The 24,997-nt window shown below is 41.5% G+C and overlaps 1 protein-coding gene across 2 annotated transcripts in view; it reads right to left on the bottom strand.

The window, feature by feature from the left end:
- Positions 1-1,091: 1,091 nt before the first annotated feature.
- Positions 1,092-24,997, bottom strand: part of LATS2 (large tumor suppressor kinase 2) — a 47,738-nt gene continuing 23,832 nt past the window's right edge. For both annotated transcript variants that reach the window (XM_080360238.1, XM_080360239.1), the window contains 6 exons: positions 11,361-11,493; positions 8,151-9,688; positions 4,811-5,393; positions 3,995-4,177; positions 2,568-2,674; positions 1,092-1,850 (listed from right to left, as the gene is read on the bottom strand). In XM_080360238.1, the coding sequence (XP_080216364.1) occupies positions 1,356-1,850; positions 2,568-2,674; positions 3,995-4,177; positions 4,811-5,393; positions 8,151-9,688; positions 11,361-11,493 (3,039 nt within the window). In that variant the 3' untranslated portion in view covers positions 1,092-1,355. The remainder of the gene's footprint in view (positions 1,851-2,567; positions 2,675-3,994; positions 4,178-4,810; positions 5,394-8,150; positions 9,689-11,360; positions 11,494-24,997) is intronic.

Here is a 24,997-nt window from a genome sequence, read left to right as displayed (position 1 = left end):
CCTAAGCGGACACACAACCAGCCACGTGTAAGGACTTGATGTCTGGAAAAGCCACGTACCTCCAGGTTCTGTAGATGTCCATGGAGCTGCACGCACTCGACATCAGCCTCATCGCTCTCAGGATCCAGACGTGTTACAGAAGCACAGCGCTGGACATTCTGTTCTGAAGACGTTGTGCCACATACGTTAGTATCAGTGCTCTGCATTGCTGCCAGCATTAAACAGCGGACATTGTGCTGCCTGCTACGTGAACAAGCTTGATTTAGGCTGTTGCCACAAATCAGCTTCCTAAGAACAGTCTTGCTATTGATCCTTCGTGGGGAAACGTGTGCTGATGATACGTGTTTGCTAAAATGATCTATTACATCAGACCACAAAATCACTATTCAGTTATACCCTTTGCAATCTGTTTTACAAAATTAATATTGGATACAATCATAAGAGGAAACCACCCACACAATATATTATCAACACACGGTTTAAAATGGTCTAATTTTAGACCCTTAGTAAAAAAGGATCCACAGGACCTGCCTGTGAATGGCAAGAAAAGGCCATTTCAAATAGAAAAACACTGCTCATGCAACATTCTTCACACACTAGACAATGAAATCACACCCAAATTGTCACTTGCTCACACTTTCTATTACACTCCAATAAGCAGAAGGAAATAAAGCAGCTTTAAGGTTATGTCACCATTTTGAAATGTGGAAAATACATAAAATAAACAAAAATCACGGCGTGAATAAAATAGCATCAGTAAATTTAGAAAATTAGAGAGCGGGTTTTTTTTTTTTTCATTTTTCTTTCTTACATTATTGCACAGAGACCTTTCATCACATGTTCTTCAGCTTTAAACATCTTCCTAAATGTGAAATAAGTGCTATGGATAAAATAAAAACGTAGAAAAGAAGAACAGCAGCATGATTTGTCAAAGTTAATCCCTATAATTTAGTAGGAAAATAACCCCTGCTATAAACAAAATATAAGTGCTCTTTATTCATTTAAAAAATAACGCTGACAGTTGCAGAAGTCTGTAAATGTTAATCTGAGTAGGGGGACGCTGACCTCAAATAAAAATAGGCCTAGGAACGACAGACTGCTGGCCTTGCAGATTTTGGTGAAGACCAGGATTTCAAGTGTAATTATCAACAAAGTTATTTACAGTAAAACTGACCTGAACTTTCAAGAGTGCCGTTTTTAGGACCTGGCCCTGCAAGCTTCTGCCTCCCCAGGACAACTCCAGCCACAGTTGAAGTTACGTCTGAACAAGCACTGCAGGATCAGCTCCTAAAGGATCAGCTAAAGGCCCTACTGGATTTGAGATTAGTCTTATCTGGAATACTCTATACAATAATTTACACATATACAGGCTGACAAGCTCCAGTCTGATCCACCACGCCTTTGTCTTCTACATCAGATTTCTCAGACTGACCAACTTCCATTCCAGAAGGTTTGGGATACCTGAACGGATACCCATTGTCATCGAAGAACCTTCGGAAAGTAAACTCGTAAAACGCATGTTCTGTGTGTTTGCTATTGGAAGAGGCTAGTGGATCCCATGTCCTGGTGCTGTCACCACTAGCATCATTCCAAGGACTTTCTTCTTCGACTGGATCAAAATTTGAAGTGTCCATTGGATGGCTGATCTTTGGAACGTAGGGAGCTGGCTGCCTGCGGATATCGGTGGAGAAGTCCATAGAGTGAAAGAAAGAGTGAGCCTTAATATCATCCGCTCCATTTCTTCCAAGCCTGTCCTCAGCAGCACAGCAGAGTTTTGTGATGAGATCAGTTGCCTCAGGGCTTAGCTTGATCTGTGAGGGAATGTGCAATGTGCTTTCCCAATTTATCACCTGGAGGAAAGAAAGGTATTAAACTCCTACATGTGGAAATAAAACCCTTCCAATGGTCAGCATTAACTGGACAGACAGGCACACATAACTAGTCAACTCAGAGTCTGCATAGTTATTGTAAAGGTTCAAGAACCCAATGATCAGATTGAATTGCCTACTATTAATTATTTTAATTAATCAAGATGCATCATCAGATAGCAGATAAAAGGAGCAATTCCATTTATAAATGAGGGAAATTCCTTCCTGAATGCTCCCACAGTCAGGTTTGAGAATGTGTTCAGTTTACACATGACTTCATGGAATGACTTCAAGGAATTATTTCATTTCATCTCCAAATGTAAAATAGCAAAGGTGGTCATGACATAAGCTCTGAAACACTTACACTGCCAACTGTAATTGTCACTGGCATATCAGCTTAATTCTGATAAGCACTTCAAGGAATTTAACTTACGCTTAAGGAATCAGAATTGTGCTTAGAAGACTCATAAAACTAATAACTATCTATGCGGTTGGACAAATCAGTTCTAGTCTGATATTCAGTATCTTCATTGATTGGGAAAGAATTTGTCCCTGCATAGAACTATTTAAAATCAGCCTTCTGTAATCACTGCTGCTTTCTCTAGTAAAACAAGAGCGGATAGGTCTGTGCATGGAGGAGAAGGGAAGAAAAAAGGTTAAAATCTTGCTAACCCAGATTGGAATCCCACTTCAACTTACCTTCAGTTGGGTCTCTGTGGGTGTAGGAGCCAGAAAAGGAGGCTGTCCCACTAACATCTCAAAGAGGATCACACCAACACTCCACCAGTCACAGAGCTGAGTGTAACCTGAAAGGCAAAAGGTTGTCCTGCACCACCCACAGAGCTATTTGCAACCAAATATCAAACCACACAGCACACATTTCTGTCTTTTCTCAGATAAGCGATTTGTGACCTAAAAACAGAAGACTCCAAATCCACCTTTATCATAAAGTCACTTCTGCTTGCTGACCTAAATTCTACTGCTGTCAGTAAAGATCTAATCCTGTTGTCTGGGAATCTTTATCAATAAATTTAATTATCAACAAAAGTGAGTGGTGAAATAATATAATTAGAAATAATTAGGTCTTTTTGTGCCTTGTCTCACAACTGCATCACTATACAGTACAAACTGGACCTCAAACAATAACAAAAATGTTCAATGACTGATGTCCCCCGTAGGTTCAGTGGAGGTGACACCATGAATTTGAAAAGCTGCTGAAAGACAATCTGGCTCTAGAGACAGAAGCAAGCCACAGATGACTTTTTGAGCAAGTTCTAAGCAGAGGAACAATTTCAAACACTTAATTACTGTGACAAGACAATGCATATGTTTGAGATGTCTGAAAAGGAATGGAGGATTTAAACACTGATTTCAATGGAAATTTGTGTCACTGGATGATGCAGGGTCCAATGTGAAATCTCTCAATTTGAGAATGATCAGTCTTAGGATCTGGTTTGTAGACAACTTTGAACATCTAATTTTCTTACTACATTGACCATATCTGTTCTACATGGATAGCCACCAAGAACTGTCTAAATTCCTCAGGACGAGATTTTGAATGCAGGATGTCCAGCATAAATTGTGGAAGACTTTCTGTTGGTTTTCCCCAAGATTGTGGATGGGAACCTGAAGGACATGTTTCTACAAGTTTCCATCATCCATATGATAAGTGGCCAATCTGAATCAGTAATTCAGAACCATAGGCTGGCTACTCACTGGTCTATATAAACTAGCTAGCGGTCATAGCTGTACTCCATGAGCACAGATAATCTGCTTTATACTTGCAAAATATCACTGCCAACATGATCTGACACATTTATTAGCAGTGTCATTCAAGGCCTCAGAGTGTAGATATACACAGACTATCCACAGGCACACAAAGTATGACCGTGACCAGTGTCAGCAATGTGATGCTAAACAGTGAAGCATGCACAGAAATCCTTACTCCTTAGCTCCTTAATCTGAGCTAAGTGTTTGTGGCATTCAGGATGACAATCTTCCAAAGCAGCAAATTTATTTAACGGAAGAAAAAAACCACCCAACCAACCAACCAACCAAACAAAGAAATAAAGAAAAGCATTTCAAAGCATCCATTTTCACTTAAGAGAAAAATACATGTTATCTACCTTTACGAAGCAGGACTTCAGGAGCAATATAATTAGGGGTTCCAACTAATGAGTGGGCTAGGCATCTCTGATGCTGCTTCTTAGCTCTTTGTTCCAATGTCTTCAGCCTATCTCCACATCTACAATTGGACACATCATCCCAAAGATCACTCGGCTCCATGCTGTCTTGTCTGATATGGCTCCCTTACAAATGGGAGAGGAAGTTTACATTCACAGTCATAAAACACAACACACAAAGAGAAAAGTATTTCTCTAGATCTAGTTGTGCCATCTTCTGCTCTCACTGAAGAACAGCATTTAAACTTTAAACCCAAGGCATTTCCCTCTGCCCTCCCCTTCACAATTTGTTTTCCATAACCAGCAAAACGTCTGTCTCAGTGCAAGGAAGCATGCTCCCTTATGGGAGACAAGAACAATGGAGTATATTTACATTAGCTATACCAATTGTTTATGACCTTTTTGCCAACAGACATCAATACTCCTCAATGGCACACACAGGAAGTGTGTGGACTACTTCCAATTTGTGATTAAATTATTTCACCATCAAAAGAGACCTTCCAAACAAGTATAGACTGAAAAATTGCTGCTAGTGCAGTGGTCAGCCAGGTGACTGACAGGGATTTGAAAAGTATCATATATAAACTGGAAAAAAAGTAATTGAACGAGTTAGTGAGAGACAGACACATCACATTGTCATTGACCCTTTTGTCAACATAGGCACCTCTGTTTTCTGAGCTGGCCTTTTTGCCAAGAGGCACCTGCTTGTTTCAAAATAAATAATGCAATACCATCCCAAATAAAGCCAAAGAACACTACCTTTCTGATAGTATTTTGAGTTGTGAGTCCACCTGAATCCAGTACACAGTCCAAAGTCAGTCAATTTGATATGTCCATCAAGGTCTATCAGAATGTTGTCAGGCTTAATGTCTCGATGAATAAATCCCATTTTGTGCACGCTCTCTATAGCCAAAGTGAGCTCTGCAATATAAAATCTAGCCAGACGCTCTGGAAATACCTCCATTCGAATCAGTAGGCTCATCATATCCCCACCAGGGATGTAGTCCATCACAAAGTACAAGTTCTCTTTATCTTGGAAAGAATAATAGAGCTTAACCACCCACTCGTTGTCTGCCTCAGCAAGTATGTCCCTCTCCGCTTTGACGTGAGCCACCTGGTTCCGGTTTAGCACATCTTTCTTTCGCAGCGTCTTCATGGCATACAGGGCATGGGTATCCACTTTGCAGGCCAGGCATACTTCTCCAAATGCACCGATCCCCAGAGTCTTGATTTTCACAAACATGGATTTGTCCATTTTGGCCCTCTTCAGTCTGTTATAGTTGGACTCCTTCTGGTAGAGAATTTTCCTCATTTGTTCCTGTTCTGCTTCACAAAGGCCAGCCTTTACAAAGGAAAGCAAACTGTAAGAGCTAGTACTGTTACATTCATAGCAAGAAAACAATAAACTAGCATTCCAAAAACGCATTTCTCAGAAACATTAACCAAGAACCAGAAAAACAGATATTCACAAGAGATATTATCTCTTATCTGTCGAGGTATTTCTGAAATACCTGCAAATTCACTGTGCCCTAACTTGTTACCTGACTTTACCGTATCTGAGATTTGTCTGCGTTTCTCATTTGACCGAAGAGGCATGGGGCATGTAAGAGAGGGGAATATAACACAACAAACCTGATAGTGAGATTTGGTTTACACCTTTCAAATGTATGCTTCACCACCACTGCACTCCACTGTATGTACGCATGCAGCACAGCTTAATTTAAACTGAAATGTAAACCTAGATGCAGCAGGCTACTTTGTTCATGAATGGTTCTCCGGGGTCACTCACATGAACACTTCCTACCTCAAGTGCTGATTGACTTGTTTTTGTGTAGTAATTAAGAAGCTGGTTTGGACACGCACATTCCCAAGCGCCTTGGGAACTCTCTTCTTTAGAAACTGTTTTTCTTGCTCTGCCATATACAGCCTCCACTCTCAAGGTTTATACATCTCCCAACCATCTGTTCAATAAACTTCTCCCTTCTCCCTCCCAAAACACATGCATATAACCCTCAACTCTGGCCTCTCCCCAGCCACTGCAGCCCAGACCCTGGTGCTATTTCTCCCCAAATGTATTGCTTCCCCTCTGCAACTAAGCTGTGAAAAAGCTAAGGCTTTTCCAGCCACCTCCTGTCCCCAGAGAACCTCCAAGTAACATTTCACATGGCTGTGGATTGAGATCTCCTGAAAAAGGGAGAAGCTGCAATATCTAGCCAGACTTTCCCTGCCCTTCAAGACAGAGCTCCGCCAACTTTGGTTCCTGTCTCTACCCTGAGTCACTGGTGGCCACCAGCAAAACCTCATGGGCTGATCCTCAGAATCCTCTGACAGCTCATCCTCTGCAGCATGATCCTTTCTTTCTGCACACCTGATTTCCAGAATCCTGAATTAACTGGCATCACTTTGAGAGGAAGATTAGTGCCTGGTGGGAAGGGGCAATGGGAGGAGGGCGGAGGGAGTTGAAGCTGACTGATTAGCAGGCCAGACACCCAAGCATACACCCACAGGGCTGCTGCTTAGATTGATTTCATTTCAAATCTCTACTCTAGGTCTCTAAAGATGAATGTGGGCAGAGAGACTATTCAGTGAGATCCCACAGTATAAAAATGAAATCTGCTTGAACAAAGGATGGAGGAGGTCTGCAGAAACTTGCAGAACAGGTAGGATGAATTTCCCAACTGAAGACAAGAGCCAAATCAAAACAGGTAATACTGTTTTTAAAATGTAAGGCAAGTGCATAAATCCATAGTAGTGTTTATTGCTTTAAGGTAAAATAATTAGTGTGTTGTGTTCCTGGTTCATTTGAGAATAATGCAATACTCAGCCAAAATCTCCTGAGTTCATAGTGTATTATTCCAGTCAGCAATGAGGTTGCTAGGGGAAGGAGTTGTGTTTGTTTATATTTGAATTATCTCCGAGTTATGAAGTGAGGGAAAGCTGAAGAGTCCAAAGCGAAGAACTAACTCAATTAGCTGCTGTCTTTTCTTCTCCAGAGATCATTCCCTATCTCAATCTCAGGAAAATATTCACTAAATCCAAGCGATGCAACACAATCTGTACTTGCAGTGAGGACAAACTATGAACTGTCACTAAAATGGACTGACCTTTCAAGAGAGTTTAGAAGCATATTCGTTTAATTTTAACCTCAACAAACAAACAGCTGACTTTTCCAGAGGAATGTGAGCATCAGATTAATTGACTCTGGAAACTGACTGCGCCAGGGAAGATCGGGTAGTTAATTATTACCCATTATGCATTAATAACAGCTTTCCTTAGAGCTTATCCCTAAATACAAATGTAGACTAGTCATATTCTAGTCATGCCTAGGAAAAAAAAACCTCTTCCACATTCAAAAATCAAAACCAGAAATGCCAGAGCAAACATCAGAACTTGGCAACTTTGTTTTAAGCAGCCCTATCAGTGCAATGAGCTTAGGTTTGAGAGCTACAATCAGGCATGAAAGTAACACTTTCACTCCCTCAAAAAGTGAAGCTCCCTGAGACTTGCTTCTAGAACAGACTCCAGCAAGGGTTCCACCATCAGTTCAAGCTGGCCAAGATATGGTTACTTGCACGATATTATTACTTATGTGTTGCATAAGATATGTGTTCCACAGACAACTTCCAGTCAAGTATTATATATTCATCTGAAAACATGGCACAGTAAATACACTGCCAAGTAGGACCATGGCTCTGGTGAATAAGTGGCTGTCATTGAACAAGGAGGAAGAACTGGAGCAAAGAGAAAACCTCCTCAGGGTTTTGCAAGAGCTGCCGAGGTACTGCCAGGGTTATTTCAGCCTCAAACCTGGCTTCTGAATTCTTGCCTAAGCAAACCTAATGCCTTCCTACTACAGGGCTGTTTGCTTCATTTTACTTTTCTGGTATGAAGATAATAGATTATTTCACAGCTCAGGTTTTTCAAACAGCCTCCCAGACCTTAATCCATGCTTCTGAGTGAAAATAGTCTGGTACAGAGAGGTGGTAGATACCTGCTACTTCCAGTGGAGTCTGCCTTTACCAATTTTTTGACTGATTAAAAATAGCAATAATCAATTTGACCCCATTAGCTTTTATTATAACAAAACAAGGAGAATTACTTTAGCCATTTCTTGCTCCAACTGTAACCTTCTGTTAATTTTCTGCTGGTAGGTCTTTATGACATTTTCAACATGTTGCTCCATGTAGAACTTGAAGGCAAAAGGCGAATAGCTCTTTATTCGGGATTCTCGCTTTTCCTCATCTTTGCCATTTTTTCGCACAGGTACTGGAGAGGTCTGAATCTGCTTTTTATCTTTGCTTGCTTTTTCAGCTTTAGTGTTCTTGCTGCTTTTATCGTTTCGCTCACTGTTCTCCTCAGCTTTATTGCACGTTGAATTGGGGACCACACGGAGGGTCTGCTCCACACCCATGCATAAGCAATTGATATCAAACTGCTCAGAGCTCCCGGGAAGCAACAAATGCTTGGGATATGGTGGTGGTGGACACCGCAGTTCCTGGTTACCATAATCCACATCTAGTTGATAGGCATTAGCTGCTCCAACGGGTGGCACGTGCTGCTCAAGGATCTCCAAGCCATCCACAGCTGGTGTCTGCGCAGGTAACCAGCCAGGGTGGGAAGGGCCCACTGCAGTCTGGGGCTCAGGTCTCATCACTCGCATGCTCTTCACTGGCTGGAGAATATGAGCAGACGTGACTGCTGTGATCGTATTTGGAGACGTAATGGAAGGATCAGGTTTTCCAGGAGGGACCTGTCTTATAGACACTGACACTTGTGGCTGTTGCTGGTGGTTGTTAAATGAGTTTGTTCTGCTTGGCACTGTGGCATCGGGTCTGAAGGATACGTGTTGCCGTGGAGATGTTTCTATTCCTGGATTTTGTAAAGAATCTCGGCGTGATGGTGTTGCTGCCTGCCACTGCTGCACTTGAGGATTATTCATGTCATAGAGGTCCATGTTTAGGCTATTTCTAGACGGAGTTAACATATTTTGCGGTGGACTGTCTGAAAAATCATTAGTAAAGGCTGGACCTCTGGATATCACATGTATTTGATGAGAAGAAGGACTTGTCTGTTTGTGATGAGAATGTGATATATACAGGCTTGCCGGTGCCTGCTGAAATGCATGACCAGAATTATTCTGAACAACTGCCCCTTTATTTGGGAGATTGGTGTATCCTCCCTCCTGCTGCATCTTGTTTTGGAAGGATGGACTCCGCTGAACACCATACCCCATAGGTTCCCCCTGCACAATCATGTGCTGCCTACTGTAATGTTGGCTGTTGGATCCGTGGGATGCCTGCAGCTGCAAAGCTTGACTGCTGTGATTGGCCACCGGATAATTAATCACAGAAGACTCAATATTTGGAGGGTACGTTTTCTGCTGATGGCTTGTTGGTGTGCTGTGAGTGCCTACTCCAGAGGGTCGCTGCACAGGAGCATTCATAGCTGTAGACTGCGAAGTAGAGATTAAATAGTCCATGTATGGCCTCGGAACTTCAGTAAGCATATTTGCACCTTCTGCTCCAAAGCCTGTCCCTTCATATGCTGCGTTACCAATCTGATGGTAGGACGGAAAAGATTCATTTGATCCTTCGAAGCTTGGCCTGCGGGTTACGTTATTTGGCACAATACCTTTTCCTTTATAAAAAGAACACAGAAGAATGTTAGGAAACAATTCAGGTGAACAAATGACTTTGCATTACTCATCCATCTATACATACAGATGTACACACACATGCATATACACTGCATAGGGAGGATGTGTTATAAAAACACCTTCCAAAATCTAAATTAAGCACTCTGAACATTTAAAGTTATAGGTGCCAAGTACTACTGATAACGAGCTACTGGCCCACAACACTGCTCATGCCAGGAATCATCAGAGAATCCTATCAAATAATGAAAATAGAAGCACAAATTCCTTAACTATGAAATCATCAGATTACACTACAGCCTGTTTTTTTTAAAGCTGGACCATTATTACCAACCATTACTCACAGACAGGAGAAAGCTACAGAGCAGGGGGTTAAGTACAGCACCAGTGTACTTCCAGCTCCCGGAAGGACTGTAAATACATCTTAGTTAACATCACTATAAGCTACTGGGTCATCACATAATCCACATCTTCTGCACAGTGAGCACACTGCTCTCACTGGGGATCTGTTTACATCTCTCTTTTCCAACATTCTCCTCAAAAATTCTTGTTTCCCTCTCCTTCATTTGCAACAAAGGCATTGTACAGTTTGTCCTGTATTCTTTCTAATGTGTCAGACATAGAGCATCCCCTTATGTTACTCATCTTCCATCTGTTTGGAAGTCAAATCTTTCAGGGTGGCAACATGCTAATCTTAGCTTGAAGAATGTGCAGAGACAAGATAGCAGCTTTCCTACACTGGAAGTGTCAATGGCACTTTTCATCAGATCTCTGATCTGAGGACAAATTGCAGGTGTATAAAGCACTGGCAATGTCAAAAAGATAAGGGGAGACTGTGCTGTCACTATTTCTTTGTTCCTCCTCTGATTCTTTAGCTTTCACAAATCACAGAACATGGCTCACATATGCCTGAACAACCTCCTTTTAAAATCTTGACTTCTTAAGGTCTACAAGAACAGTCATATTGTGCTAACAAGCTTGAACACTGGACTGCAAGCTCTTCTGGTTGGTCATGTTACACCATGTCCCAGCCGGGCCAGATGCACACACTTGCACATAGCTGTTGACTCCTCACCTGCAGACACACCAAGAGACAAGGAGGAGGAAGGTGGTGCTGCAGTGGCCCAGAAGAGAAGTTTATCACGTGGAAATCATTTGCACCCAGTAAACTTATGACCACACTTAGAAGTCTGTACTATGGTAATCAGATTGACCGAATGGATTTGTTAGCTTCAGCTAGTCCAACACAGACAAGACGTTTTAAGTCTTAATGTCGCCACTGACACAAGAGAAGTTTCTTGTCCAGCAAAACAGGACCCTGACAACAGCTCTCCAACCAGCTCAACCCTTTGCCTACTGATCTCTCTGCAGTGTGTCACACTGCATCATCACACAGGTTCAGCCAGTCAGAGAATGGTTATTTGTCTGCTTGGCCATTTTTGACACTGAAAGAAGATAAAAGTAACAAACTCTATCCAAACCTAAGTGCATCGATCACAAACCAAAAGCATTCTGCAGGGCTGTTAACTGTGAATACCTGAATGGAAACAACTGAATCCTGCCAGTCCACTACTTCTCACCAGCAATTACTCTACTTTAAAAAACCAGCTTGTTGTAAGGAAGAAGAACACAATTTTTTAAAAAGTTGTTGCTTACCTGGTGAGGTCTGCTTAATTACACGTACTATCTGTTCATTTCTAGGATCCAAGTAGCTCATCTTACTGATATACTCCAGAGCTGCTTCAATACTTCTGCTACCTGTCTGCTTCAGTGCTCGAACAGCCATCTCCTGCATAAAGGAAACAAGACTTGAATCAGGCTGAGATAAAACACAAGCACCGTATTGCAGGCTAGATAGCAGTAAGTGTTCTTACATTTATGGAAACATTTTATAATTCACACCAGATCACAGCTGCCTGAAGCCAAATGGACTCATATTTTGAAAATATTTCCATGCCTTATACAACTCATATATTAAAAGAAGAAAATAAAAGAAAATACAGCCTACCCAAACTCTGGCAATTAAAGAAGCATCAAATTGAAATGTGTGCTTTAAGATTCCTTAAAATAAACTTTGAGTTAAATCTGGAAAAGCAGCATAGTTTGACACAGGATGAAACAAAACAAAATATTTAGCTTTGGTATTTGAGAGCACGTCTTTTAGTCACACCTGAACACAATAAAAGCTTTACAGTCTCACAGATGCCACAAGAAGCTAATTGCACAGGCACTGCTTTCTGCTGAGCAAATCCTGGCCTCGCTAGAGTCAATGGGGAAGAAAGATTGCTGTTTTCAGTGCAGCTGGGACATCAATCACTATCTGTTCAGAGAATGACTAGCACACCAAACTGCATTTCACATGTTACTCTATTTAGCTGTGTTTTATTTGGCACACATTCATCACTGAGAAGTTAAAATGGGTGCTACACACAACGTGAAAATTAACACTGGAGTAAATACCAATACTGTAGTTAAACTATGCCAACACAACCACGGATAGTGTCCCTTGCTCTACAGCCAACAAGCTGCAGAATCATAGAATATCCTGAGTTGGAAGGGACCACAAGGATCATGGAGTCCAACTCCTGTCCCTGCATAGGACAACCCCATAGTTCACACGGTGTGTCTGAGGGTGTTGTCCAGTCTCTTCTTGAACACTGTCAGGCTTGGGGCTCTGACACCTCCCTGGGGAGCCTGTTCCAGTGCTCCAGCACCCTCTGGGGGAAGAACCTTTTCCTAATGGCCAACCTAAAACCACCCCCTGCCCCAGGCACATCTTCCTGCCATTCCCTCAGGTTCTGTCATTGGTCACCAAAAAGAAGAGATCAGTGCCACATCAGCAGTCAGATTCTTCTGGTATTTGTTTAGACATTTACCTATAGCTCAGGTATACAGAATACTTTTCAACAATTACTCTAGCCTCTGGTTGCAAAGTAAAATTCACAAATCCTTGCAAGGCTGTGTGGTCTTTCCTGAAATGGAGGGACTGAAATCCAGAGCTTTAACGTAAAATTCACATTGCTGAACTTCAGCCATCAAAAAGTTAGACACTTAGTTGAAAGTAGGTGCTCAGAAGTTTTCTATAATCACTTCCAAGAAGTGACTATAGAAAAGTAGATACAACAGAAGATAGACTGATCTTTGGTGACAAAAAGACTAGAGCACTAATTTGAACTGGACTCCTAGCTCTTAACATGGCTCAAGTTGGTGTCCCCATCAAGGACTTGCCTGCAAACATCAGTATCCTATTATCTTACCACTGTAGTGCCATTTTTAGGGGAATTCTGTCATCACAACCGCATACTGAATTGGATGCAGTTTGTGCCTTCTTGCCTTGGCTTACTGACTGCAGCTGTGGTGGCTGGTTGGCACATGTGCCACTTTCCACAGGGCAGTTCTGCGCACCAGACAGCACTCAGGTAACCTCCACACATATGTCCCTTTCCCATTTCATTGGGAGCAAAGAGCAACTTTGCTCATCTGAAGTGCAAGTACAAGTAACATTCTCACCAGCTGTTTATTTTGCAAGGGAGGATCATCTCAGATGACACTAATTCACATTTTGCACAGAGCCACATGCTGGCACTTGGCATTTTGCTTCGCTTAGCTCAGTCCCCTCCTACTCCCCTCAGAATGGCAGCATTTTCTCCGTTACTCAGAGGTTCTGCTTGGGGAATAGCTATAGCAAGTTTGAATATTTTTCATACAATTTATGACTCATAATTCATAGAAAGGCAGTAGATGGTTTCACATTTCCTACAGCTGAAATATTTCACTGGCATCAATATATTACTAAGGGCAATTTTAAAATCAACAGAAAACTATTATGCATGAAGGAAAGAATTTCCCACAAAGTTTTTTCTCCTCTTTAGGAATATATCCAAAGAAGAAAAAACAAAGTGTGAGCAAATTTGCATCCTAACACTCAGCACCCTCATCACCCAGGGACTCTGGGCTTCACAGCCCAGTTCCACAGGGCTGGTAACACTCTCTGCCCATTTACACCAGTTGGATCTAGCCTTACATCACAAGTCTTAAAGTTTCTTTTGTTGTCCATACACTCATTTGGGCTGACTTGGACATTGGGGTTTATTCTTCAGTTTTGTCTGTAATGTAGTACCAAGAGAATAAATGCTTGGTAGACAATTATCTTAATGATTACTAAAACAGCCCATATAATCCATTTCTTCCTCTCTTAGCTGCGTTGGCTGAATACAATTCAGAGGTTAAAATAGGTTATCTATTTTTTCACCAGCACAGTGATATAATATCCAAAACCAATCCTTTACCCGCCACTATACTGTGGCACTACCTTCTCCTCTTTTGTCATTGCCTATATCAGAAAAGCAGAGTGAAAAAGACCATGGTCTATTTAAAGCTGAATGTTCTAGCTTCAGCAAGTATGTTAGGGGACTCATATTCAAAATTCAGTGGCAACAATGGGAGGGGAAAAGCCCAATACATCTAACCGTGGACTGCACAATAACCTAAGAGGATCAGCAAGAGCTTAGGACCAGCAGATGTGTTGCTGGAATCTCATCCCCACAAGCGCCCAGTGCAGCAGCAGCCCTGAGCTCCAGCTCACTGCTCCTCATCTTTCACCCTCCAAAGGGTTTCCTCATTACACACCTTGTTTGCTTAGCACTTACATTACTGCTGGAAAAAATGAAGTAAGGTCTTTTTTGTGGTTCAAAGGAACACCTGTGATTCCCCTGTACATCAACCATCCCATAGCTTTGGCCCTTTCCCCGTAGGTATCACGAGACACAAATAGACTCAGTTTCTGATGCTCGTTCACGAAAGCTTCACATCATCTCCAAGCAAATGGAGAATGGCTGACCAAAAATAAACATTTCAGATACAAAAGGAAAGGGCTTTTCTCAGAGCCAGATCACATATAATCATCAGTCTCTACCCAGGAGTGAAATCACTCTGGGGCCACGCAATACTCCAGGTGAGTGGAGGGCACCAAGAAGCTCCAGCACTGTTAAGCTGGCCTTCGGTCCCCTCTCTATTGTTTTCCCCATTGCCACCCTCCATGTCCACAGCTCTCTCCTCTCTGGCATCCACACGAACGGGGCTCTGCTCATTCCAGCACCTTTTTGTTGAGGATGGGGGAAAAACTTACGCGTGGCTGAGGCTCACAGAGGATACGCTCTGTGCTCGAGGTGGTCACTGGCTAATGGAGCTTGGTGGCCTCCTCCTTCCTCCATACAGGCTGCCCAGGGGGGTTGTGGAGTCTCCTTCTCTGGAGACATTCAAGACCCACCTGGACATGTTCCTGTGCAACCTCACCTAGGCGTTCCTGCTCCAGCAGGGGGATTGGACTAGATGATCTTTTGAGGTCCCTTCCAATCCCAAACATACTGTGATAGTAACATACTGTGATACAAGGCAGAGATGAGCTGTGCTGAGCGAGGGAACACAGCTGGCACAAGGGAGCGAAGGGCTGTTCTCCAGAAGCCTGGTGGAGGGGAAGCTGGTTCCCTGCTGGCAGCAATGGCCAGAGCCTGGGCTGCGTGGGCTGGAAATCAATACAAGAACTGTTTTGAAGGATGGGAAGAATGGCAGAAGATGGATTAAGCAGTGTCAGGAATTGCAATTGCAGAGCAGAAGCTTAAGTGAGATGGAAGGTGTTTGTGAGAAGCAGCAGAATGGCTCAAGGAGAGAAATCAATACCAAAATCTTGCAAACTGATATTGTAGACAGTAGAATGGCTGAGGAAACAAGAGGAAGACATTGTGCAAGGATAAAAGTGCACAGCTACACCAAAAGAGATAGAGATATCTTGATTTTATGCCACTCTAAGGTAAAAAAATTTAGAGAGTAAGAAAAAAAGATGAGAAATGGGACATGACAACAAAAAAAAAAAACAAACATCATCTACTTGGAGCCATATCCAACATCAAAACATTCAAGCAGGCACGGGATCAAATCCAGCTCCCACTGATGTCAACAGAGATTTCCATTAACTGCAAGGAACACTACATCAGGCCCTCTGCTGCGGATCATCCTCTTTTCCCCAGGCCAAGTGCTGTCAGCCACAGGAGGGCTGGAGAAACCTGGCTGCGTTCTGCTGAGCCCACAGCCAGCTATCAGCCTGCAAGGAGGAACACAAGCAGTATGCGGAAACCACCCGGGAACAGAGCGCTCCCGGCTCCAGCTCATTCTTTGCATTCTGTGTGTTCCCTTTGGAGGATTCAAACATCTCTCTGTGCAGGGCTTTTGTGCACCTTTTTGCTTCCAGACATCACCAGCTGTTGGTGAAAAAGTAAACCAGAAAAAATAAAGGTGAGAAGCTACAAAGGAAAAATGAGCTTTTACAATTAACTCTAATAATTTTGTAATTAATGTTTCAGCTGCGATATTAAAATGAGGCTTCAGTGGTCAGCTGTAGTTCTGGAGAGATCTAATGGAAAACCAAAGTAAGACCATGAACCACAAAGAAGACTGAGGCAACTCTGCAGGATCCCAGAGTTGTCAGTTCATAGAGAAAAATTAGGAGGGAGGTGTTTCCCAGTCAGTTCCTACACTGGGCTACCTAAACCAGACACACGCATGGTGAACACGCTCTCTGTTATTTCCCCAGCCTTGTGCTGGTAGAAGGCAACCTTCCAGGAGATGTCAAGATTTTGCTAGAAGTAAAGACACCTTTGAACTCAGACGCTCAACAGGGAAAATCCTTGTTTGATAGTAAACAGATATTTGGATGTGTGCATATACAGCCTTTACCTCACTCTATGCTCTGTAGGCAACGTGAAAGGCTTTCCCCACGTTACCCTCCCTCCTGGCTGCACTCCACCAGCGCTGGCGGAGCCTTGCGTTCTTGCTGTACTACGGGGTTGTCCAGCAACATTTTTCATTCAGAAAGCTCCCAGTTGCCAAGATGTATTTATCATCCAAGCGAAGATTGCACAAGAGGTTACAATAAGTAAGACTTTTTCCCAAGAACATTGTATCTGAAGGAAACAATAGGTCCTCCAAGATTTGGCAAGAGTAATTAATTGCTAACAACAACAAAAAATAATTACTTGCTTTCCATTCACAAAGAAGGATGGGCGACAGATGCAGGAAACAGATACAGGTTCCCTGCGGAAGGGAAAAAAATAAAGCTCATGCCAGAAGAGATGATCCAGAATTGATTATGGACCTTTCTGCAACAGCCCACCATTGTAGGAATTTTCATTCATTATTTTAAACGTACAAAACTTAAGAAATTCAGGAAACAATGTGTACAATGTGCTCTGTTAGGATTGCTGCAGCCCCACAGAACAGAGAACCTGATTTTGTAATATTATCTATCTGTAATTATTCTCTAGTTGCACACTTCATGGAGTTCTGTACTTCACTTTTATTTTGCCAGTCTTCAGGTTGCTAACGCCAAGGGCTAAATTTTGCCCGCAAATTGCCATGCCTATCTATCACTCTGATTAAAATATTCTAGCCACATAATTAAGAAGCTATTCTGAGGACCATCAATGCTCTTCAGTTTTAGCATATAAAAAAAGTAGGAGGAAATCAGCACTGGCAGACCTACTGAGTGCCCACTTGTTTGCCACAGGATCACTTAGTCCATTCATAAACCACGTAACCTATTCAGAAACCAAAGGAGATCTACCCTGTGGCTTGTTAAGAGTTTTCTGTCCCTAGTGCTCCTGTTACAAAGCCTCTCCAAAGCATCAGAGCTTTGGAGGTGATAAACCTCCCCCTCTTACTTTCAGTCTAAATTCCACAGGGTCAGTTTATTCCCCTCTGCCTTTACTTTCAATTGTCTTTTAAGTTCAGAAGCTCTGCTGTTATCTACCAAGAGCGAGGCCCCTTCATCCTAAGGGATGCTTGCAGCTTGGCCTCCTGAGCTAAACAAATCACATTCTTTTAGTTTTCTCTTCTAAAACAGGCTCTTCTTTTCTTGATTGTTGTAGTGGCCCACCTCTGTATCAAGAAAGATCAGACTGGGATGTGGCTTTGATAACAGCTACACACACCGTTCTCAATGACATTCTCCATGAATGGTGGTAGAAAAGTCATCCTTGTGGCCAAGTAATTCCCTTTCTTTGTTGAATTCAACAGAGAAAGTCTGAGGTCAGGGCTTTAATTCCAAGTTTTAGTCCTTGCTTGCAACATTTCTACCCTTTGTGCCCCTGAATTTCTTTTCAGTTCTGGTAGGACTCCAGCCCCAGCACTGAATTTGAAATCCCACTTCACATTGTCAGAGTGCCCTTTTTTTTTTTTTTTTAAATACTAGACTTATTAATGGAAAAAGTATGCACAAGAGACACCCTGTAGTACATAAAGTCAGGACAGACAGAAAAAGAACATGGATACATGATGAAATGTAAGACTAAGTTAAATTACATCAATATAAGAAAAAACATAACTGAACTGTAAGATAGGAATGAGGAATTACAGATAAGGAATGACTAAAACCAGAGGTTTTCATGTAACATTTTCAATGGATATTTGAAGAACTAACAAAGGGAGTATGCCCAAAAAGATAGAAGGAGGGTTTTGGAAACGATGCAATGCTCTGGCAAGTGTCCTGACAGAACTAAAAACAAACTAACATGACATTCGCTGCTATGCCACCATTCTGCTTGCTTTCAAACTCTTTTAGTCTGGATTTAGACAGTCACCTACAGAAGGTAGGTGTATTTACTATTCTGTTTTTGTGCTACATCCAGTATAGTGGGGTTCTCCTATTGTTATGTTTATGGCAGTATGACAACTTGCTATTAAAGTAATTAAGTCCTGCCCAAAATACTCAGCTTGGAGTAGCAGGCAAAAAGATGTTAGAGGACTAAAGTGTCAACTCTCCTGGGTCTCAGGATAGAAACCCTTGTATTGCTACCACAACAAACCAACACTAAAATAAAATTACCATAATCCTCTAAGCCATGGGACATGGCACATTTCCTGTAGCTATAGAAGGAAGAAGGCAAAATTTTAAAAAGTAGAGATTGAGAAGCATCTTTTGATGATCAAGATTATAGCTGTTCAAAATGTTTCCAGTATCTTTTCAGATTTAAAACAGCTCTGGACAATTAAAAAGCAAACAATGAACCAGACAAATGAAACCAACATCTGAAATTTATCACCTTATTTTTTTGGTTTTTACTACCCCTAGAACTAATACAAAGTTCTTTCACAAGTATCACAAAAAAAAAAAAATCAAAATAAAAGGGCCATCACAACACTTCTCCACTGCTTTTCCCCAGCTGCTTTTCATCATCATGACTAATCAATGCTATTTAAGTTTTTCCAAGAGAAAAAAAAATACTCTATAGACTTAGCAGCATGGTACTTATAAAGAACAACCACCGTAACACCTTCACCAACCTGGAAAGGGCAGACAGAAAAACAAACAAACAAACAAGAACTGAGAGCAGTAACTGGAAATACGACATCGCTTCTTAGCAGGTGTCTCAAAAGGCTCCAGTTACATCAAAATACTTTTTTAAACACTATGCAATTTGTATAAAGTAGTAGCATATAAAGTCTTTCTGTTTGTTTGTGTTTTTTGGTGGTTTTAGTTGGTGATTTTTTCTTTTTTTTTTTTTTCTATTAACTGAACTTATACAGTACAGTGCCGCACAGCAGCTCCTTGTCAGACACACCGTTTGGCCGTGGGTGTTTCACAGAGGACAACTGCCATTTTACACTCCAGTCCTTGCATTCCACGTGTTGTTTAAACCATGGCGCTTTGCATGAAAAGCAGAGACACCAACTTCAGGCTATAAGCCAGTCCAAGGTCCCAAAGTTAAGACATTTGGAAATAAACCAAGCATGGCTGCTCAACATATTTCCAAGCAAATGCTTGTAAAATGAAGGGAATATTTATAACAAGGCATCTCCAGACAAAGAGTGCATATGTAAACACTTCAAGAAGCTCTGCTGAACTATTCAGGAGATGCAATCTGTTTAAAGAAAAAACATATATGTGCTGCAAATGTCAACTGCCAAATTCAGCCAGAATATTTAATCAGACGACTCTTGTTATTTCCCAGAGAGTGTGTGTACGTACAGACACATGTGGATATATTGTACAATGTGTACATATCTGTGTATGTGATTCTGTTGAAATTAACCTTATTTTGAGTAAGCCTGCAAGCCCTTTGAAAGCAATGTATTAAAAAAGACATGACACCTTCTTTCCTGAAGAAATAAGGCTTTTATTTGTGTTACCAGTCAGACCAGACAAAGTAACTTGATTACATGTTATATATAACATTTATTATAGTATTTCTGGAAGCATATCAGGCACTCTGGAAAGGATTTGGAAAGGGGAAGGCCTGCAGGAAGCTTAAAGAGGTCCTGCCCTGGGGAGCAAAACTCCATGCTGCATGAAGCTCAAGTGTCATGAAAGAACAATTGCAATCAGGCAAGGAAACAGTGGCCATGGCATTAACAACAACAATGAAAAAGGATTGAGAATAATCAGAACTGGCCATGAATACCACTTTTTCTTCCCCTTGCTTCCAAGTCTGGCTGGAAAGCAAGAACAGAGCTGAGCTGCTCTGTCTCAACCAGGACAGGGGCAGGAGAGTGCAGAGCCCCATCAGGGAGGCAGCTTAATGGACAGATCTGAGGGACAGTGACAAAGAGCCTGTTCTCCTCCCTGTCACCCTTGTCCCTGGAAAAAGCACATCTGTGGCTGAAGAGCTGGTGGTAGAAGCCTAGTTTCCCTAGATATTTGGTGAAGTGACACTGTTAGCACCAAAGATATATGGTGACTTGCTGCCTACCTCAGAGCCCCTAACACTCCTTTCTGAGGACACCTCTTATTTCTCTCAACTTTTGAAGGAGCACAGGCTCCTGATTTAGCAAACTTGGTCAACAGTAATAAGGAAAAGTAGTATCTCCCCAAGTAGAGAAAGTCCCCATTCTGGAAAAGACACCTTCAGATCCCACATGAGAAGAGACGTGTAAGGAGTGAACACACAGAGTATTCACTTTTGAACACATCTAGTACTTCAGATTATCTATATACCCAAATTCACAGGCCAGGTTTGCATTAACGGTAAAATAAAGTATGCATTTTTATGTCTTCACTGCTCAAGGTATCTCCTACTTGTCCAAACTCCTTTCTACCGTGATGGTACCCGAAGCCTTCCACATCACACTGAGTGCTACACAAACACGAGGGAAGAATCCTATTCTAAAAAGGATTTCTAATTCAAAACAGAACGAACAACTCTATGTACATCCATAACTGTTCCTCATTACTCTCAAAGTCTGCTCATTGGAGAGCTATTTCAACTATTTAGAGTTCAGTCTAACAAAATGACCCATGGTGGGTGTACCAACAGACAGAAAGTTGTACAAATCTCTTCTGAAATTTCCTCAGCGCTGGAGCAGAGGGAACTCAAACCAGAAGCACTATTATGTGCTAATTCAGAAATCTTACACTGAGGCCAAATCATGTTATATAAACAGCATTTATGAATTACTGCATCAGCAGTTTTACATTACAGAGCAGTATAGAAGAGCTTTGCTTACTTCACGCATGTGTGAACGCACACGTGTGCACAGGGAACTGTGTAAGCAGCTCCTTTCCAGAGGTGCTATTTTACTTCCCTCGTTACGGGAAGAGGGAACTTCCCACGCTCTCTGGACATGGCCTGCAGCAGGTTCAGCCTCAGCTCCAGTTCCCTCCTGTCCCTTTCAACCAGCAGGCACTGCAGTGACCTGTACTCTGTCACACAGTACCTCAGCGAGATCTCTTGCATTAACCAACAAGGACTAAGAGTTTCTCCTGTTGCCACAAGTCAAGCCAAGCCAAGCCATGCGGTGGCACTATTCATCAATATTTTTAATATTACAAAGGTAACGTAACATCCTACAATAGCTTTTGAACTCTGAAGAAAAGGAAACGGACAGCAATTAGAAAACAAACTCAAGTATAAGCAAATGAGTTATCCCAAACCAAGGAGCAGCATCATCTTACTGTAATGTTCACTGAAAATCCCTTTCCCATTCCTGTTTATATTTTTTTGGTATAACTAGGCATGTTACCAAACATGCCACCCCCTTTTCATACCAAGCCCAATACTGGGCGAGCTCTGAGGCTTACAACTCCAACTCAAAGAACAAGAGATGCCCATCTGGTACTCCAAATCCTTTGTGCAAGGCAGAGAAGTTGAGACCAGTGAAGAGCTTGTAACCAACCCTCTGTGTTTTGATTTCAGTTGCTGAAGTCTTGAATGCAACACCTCCCACCTCCCTGTCTTTTACTTTCTTTATCTGAACAGTAAAGCAGTTGAGTTGATGCAAAGAGCATTTCAGCAGCAGCACTGAGTCACAGGGTCTGCCAAAAGCTCTTAGCAGACACTATCAGATGTCACAGCCCTTATAACTAAGAGGAAGACACGCATGGGACAAGAACCTTCAAAGAGTCACGATTTGGTTTGAAACCTTCCTCTGGATTGGTATGATTCACATCCAGAAAGGAATAATGAGTCCAGAAACTCCATTTAAAGTCAGAATTCAGTTTCAAAAGACAAGAAGAAGAGGATGTGTTTTCCTGCCACTTCTTCAGAAGGTGTACAGAAACCATTCAGGAATGCAGGAGAGGTGCTGTGTGTTTCATCAGAAAGTTTTCCCACTCAAAAGAATGGGCAGAGTTCAGCCGGATTCATTCCTCCTCACTCCACTTCTGCACTTGTCTGACTCAGCCTCATGAAACATGCAAACGTGGCCAACAGCACTGACATTAATATCAATATAAGTATTGAAGGCCAATTTGAGAATATTAATAAACACTGCAGCAGCCAGCAAAGAACCAATACAAGTTCCTGGGCAAAAAATTCATAGCAAGCTGCCTTCACAAATTTATTGATTCCACTAAAATCTCCCAAACTCATACACATAGAACACAGTAAAAATCTTGCACAGAAGGCATCTTCAAGTTGAGGTAGAATTGGATCCAACCGTCAGGGAAGGGTGCACCACGCTGCAGAAGAACACTGTTGTTTCAAGAAAGACATTGCAGTATAGCTTCATTTCCAGTCATGTACTGGGACCTACATGCATTAAATCCAGTCATGAATAAAAAAATGGTATTCCCTACTCTGTATTCTGGGAGTCCAGTTGAGTGGCCCCACACTCTAAGCCTGCAAACTTAAAAAACCAAAACCAAAACACAACCTACTCCTGACATAATGCATCTTAATGACTGAACACATTAAGATGGTGGTTCCAGCAGAAGCATACCTTGCTGTGCAAAGGCCAGCTGCCATTTAAAAAGCACTATATGAACTCTTTTAAGTAATCTCTTGGAATCAGGTTCTTTCAGGTTCTTTCTCTCTGGTGGGATGTTTTGTGGTCTTAGTATTTTACACTTATTAGCAGCCAGGGCACATTTGCTGCAAGAGCAGCAGGCCACCCTTGCTCTCTTCTGGACTCACTTTTGACAGAATGATAGCGTGACTCCTTCCTAATAGAACCCACATTCCACACACCCTCCCCCCGCCTTTATTTTTTTGAGACAGTAGTTTCTTACTCTATCAGAGCAAGTAAATCAAGCTGGATAGAACAGCAGTTCAGTGAAGGTTTCATGATGAGCTTATTCCCCTTCATTAGCAGCAAGTGATGTGTTTGCTAATTTTATTGCTTACACATTAGCCAAAAATGCATTTGGCTGACATTACATTTACAATAATGCTATTTGTGTATCAAAGCATTTCTTTTCAGTGGCCACATACACTAAGATGAGTACTTTCCATTGCTCTTCCTTCTACAATAAAGATACATACATATTATGTTACATATAAAAGAGGATTATTACAAATATTCACAGAGCTTGCAAATTATTTCTTAGCCAAACTGGATAAAAGGGACTTGCAAACTGGGTGTTCCAATTCAGCAAGATGAGTTATGAGGTTTCTTGTCCAGGAATAAAGCCCCAAAGCACAGAAAAGAACTGTGTCAAAGACTGGAAGAGCTTTATGCGCTGGCAAAGTCAGCTGTTCCCCACAAAGTCACACGGTCCTGCAAATTTGCAATGCTTTAGTAACGTTTTCTGCATTTCTCCATATTAACTCTGCAAATTGAATTTTTCATCTATCCCTGCTAACAGCACCTCTGTCATTTATACCGAGTGCTGCCTACTTCAGGCATTACAAGTTTTCTTACATTTCACAAGATTTTAACATTTAAAGAGTGATACTCCTCTCCCTTTACTTTTAAGTTAATATGTGGGGTTTGTTTTCCAGTTTTAGACCACTAGAACGATCAAGCGTTGTTTTAAAACCTCTCCTCCATGGCAAGAAAAAAGTCAAGTAAAGAGAGTAAAATTAAGTCACCCATTCATATTCAAGGTCAAATACTAACATAATTTTCCAAACAAGGTTCAAGCATATTCCTGATACGGCCTTCAGAAGTTTTGGAAAGATTTGTTCCCCTTATTTTTTCTTTGGGGAATACTTTAATAGAACTATGAAACCTCCAAGATATCTGTTTAGAATGCATTACCACTGAACTGCTCTCTCCTTTGAGGCTTTATACCACAATGGGACCCCAACTGACATCAAGCAGTAATGCACAGCCAAACAGAAAAAACAAACAAAACAAAACAAACCCACAAAACCAAGAAATATAGTATTGTGAAACAAATGAAGGCTACTTCTCTCTCAGCCTCACGGTCCAACACAGCATGCCTCACATGACTGAAGAAACATCTGGGTTTTCTCTTGAGATTCCTACTATTTTTCAGTACAGATACATATACACACATCCCCAGAATGCAAGTGTGCTGGGCAAGACAACTTGGTATATTTATTCTTCAAAGAAAAGGAAGATGTAGAACTTTTACATATAACATTTTTTTTTTAATTTGCTGGCAATTTTTGAATTTCGTTTATTAATTGTGATGCTACCTTTTAAAAAAATTCTCATTCTAAAATATGAAAAAGGCATTCAGCCCTTATCATTTTAAAAATCAGTATGTTCAACCTTGTAATAAAATACACTCAAACTCTGCAGCACTAGGGATTTCAGACATTTTCCAGAAATATCCATGCAGCGCTTAGTTTCATTAACTCCATCAAATACATGTGTATAACTACAGGTCCAAAAGTAGGAATTGCTAAACACCACTGATTGATGCTTAATGGTTTCTAAGACTACAAAAATATTCCTTTGTACCAAATGCTTTATACATTTCCTAGTCACTGCAGCTTTCTGAAGTTGCAAGATAAAAACTCTAAACTACAGCAGCGCTAGAGGCCAAAAGAAAAAGAGAAAGAAAAAAACTCAGCTGGATAAGATATCTTAAGGTCAGGCTTTTTACATGTAAA

The sequence above is a fragment of the Nesoenas mayeri genome (assembly GCF_963082525.1).
Source record: "Nesoenas mayeri genome assembly, chromosome: 1".
Lineage (NCBI taxonomy): Eukaryota > Metazoa > Chordata > Aves > Columbiformes > Columbidae > Nesoenas > Nesoenas mayeri.
This window is presented reverse-complemented; position numbering and strand designations above follow the sequence as displayed.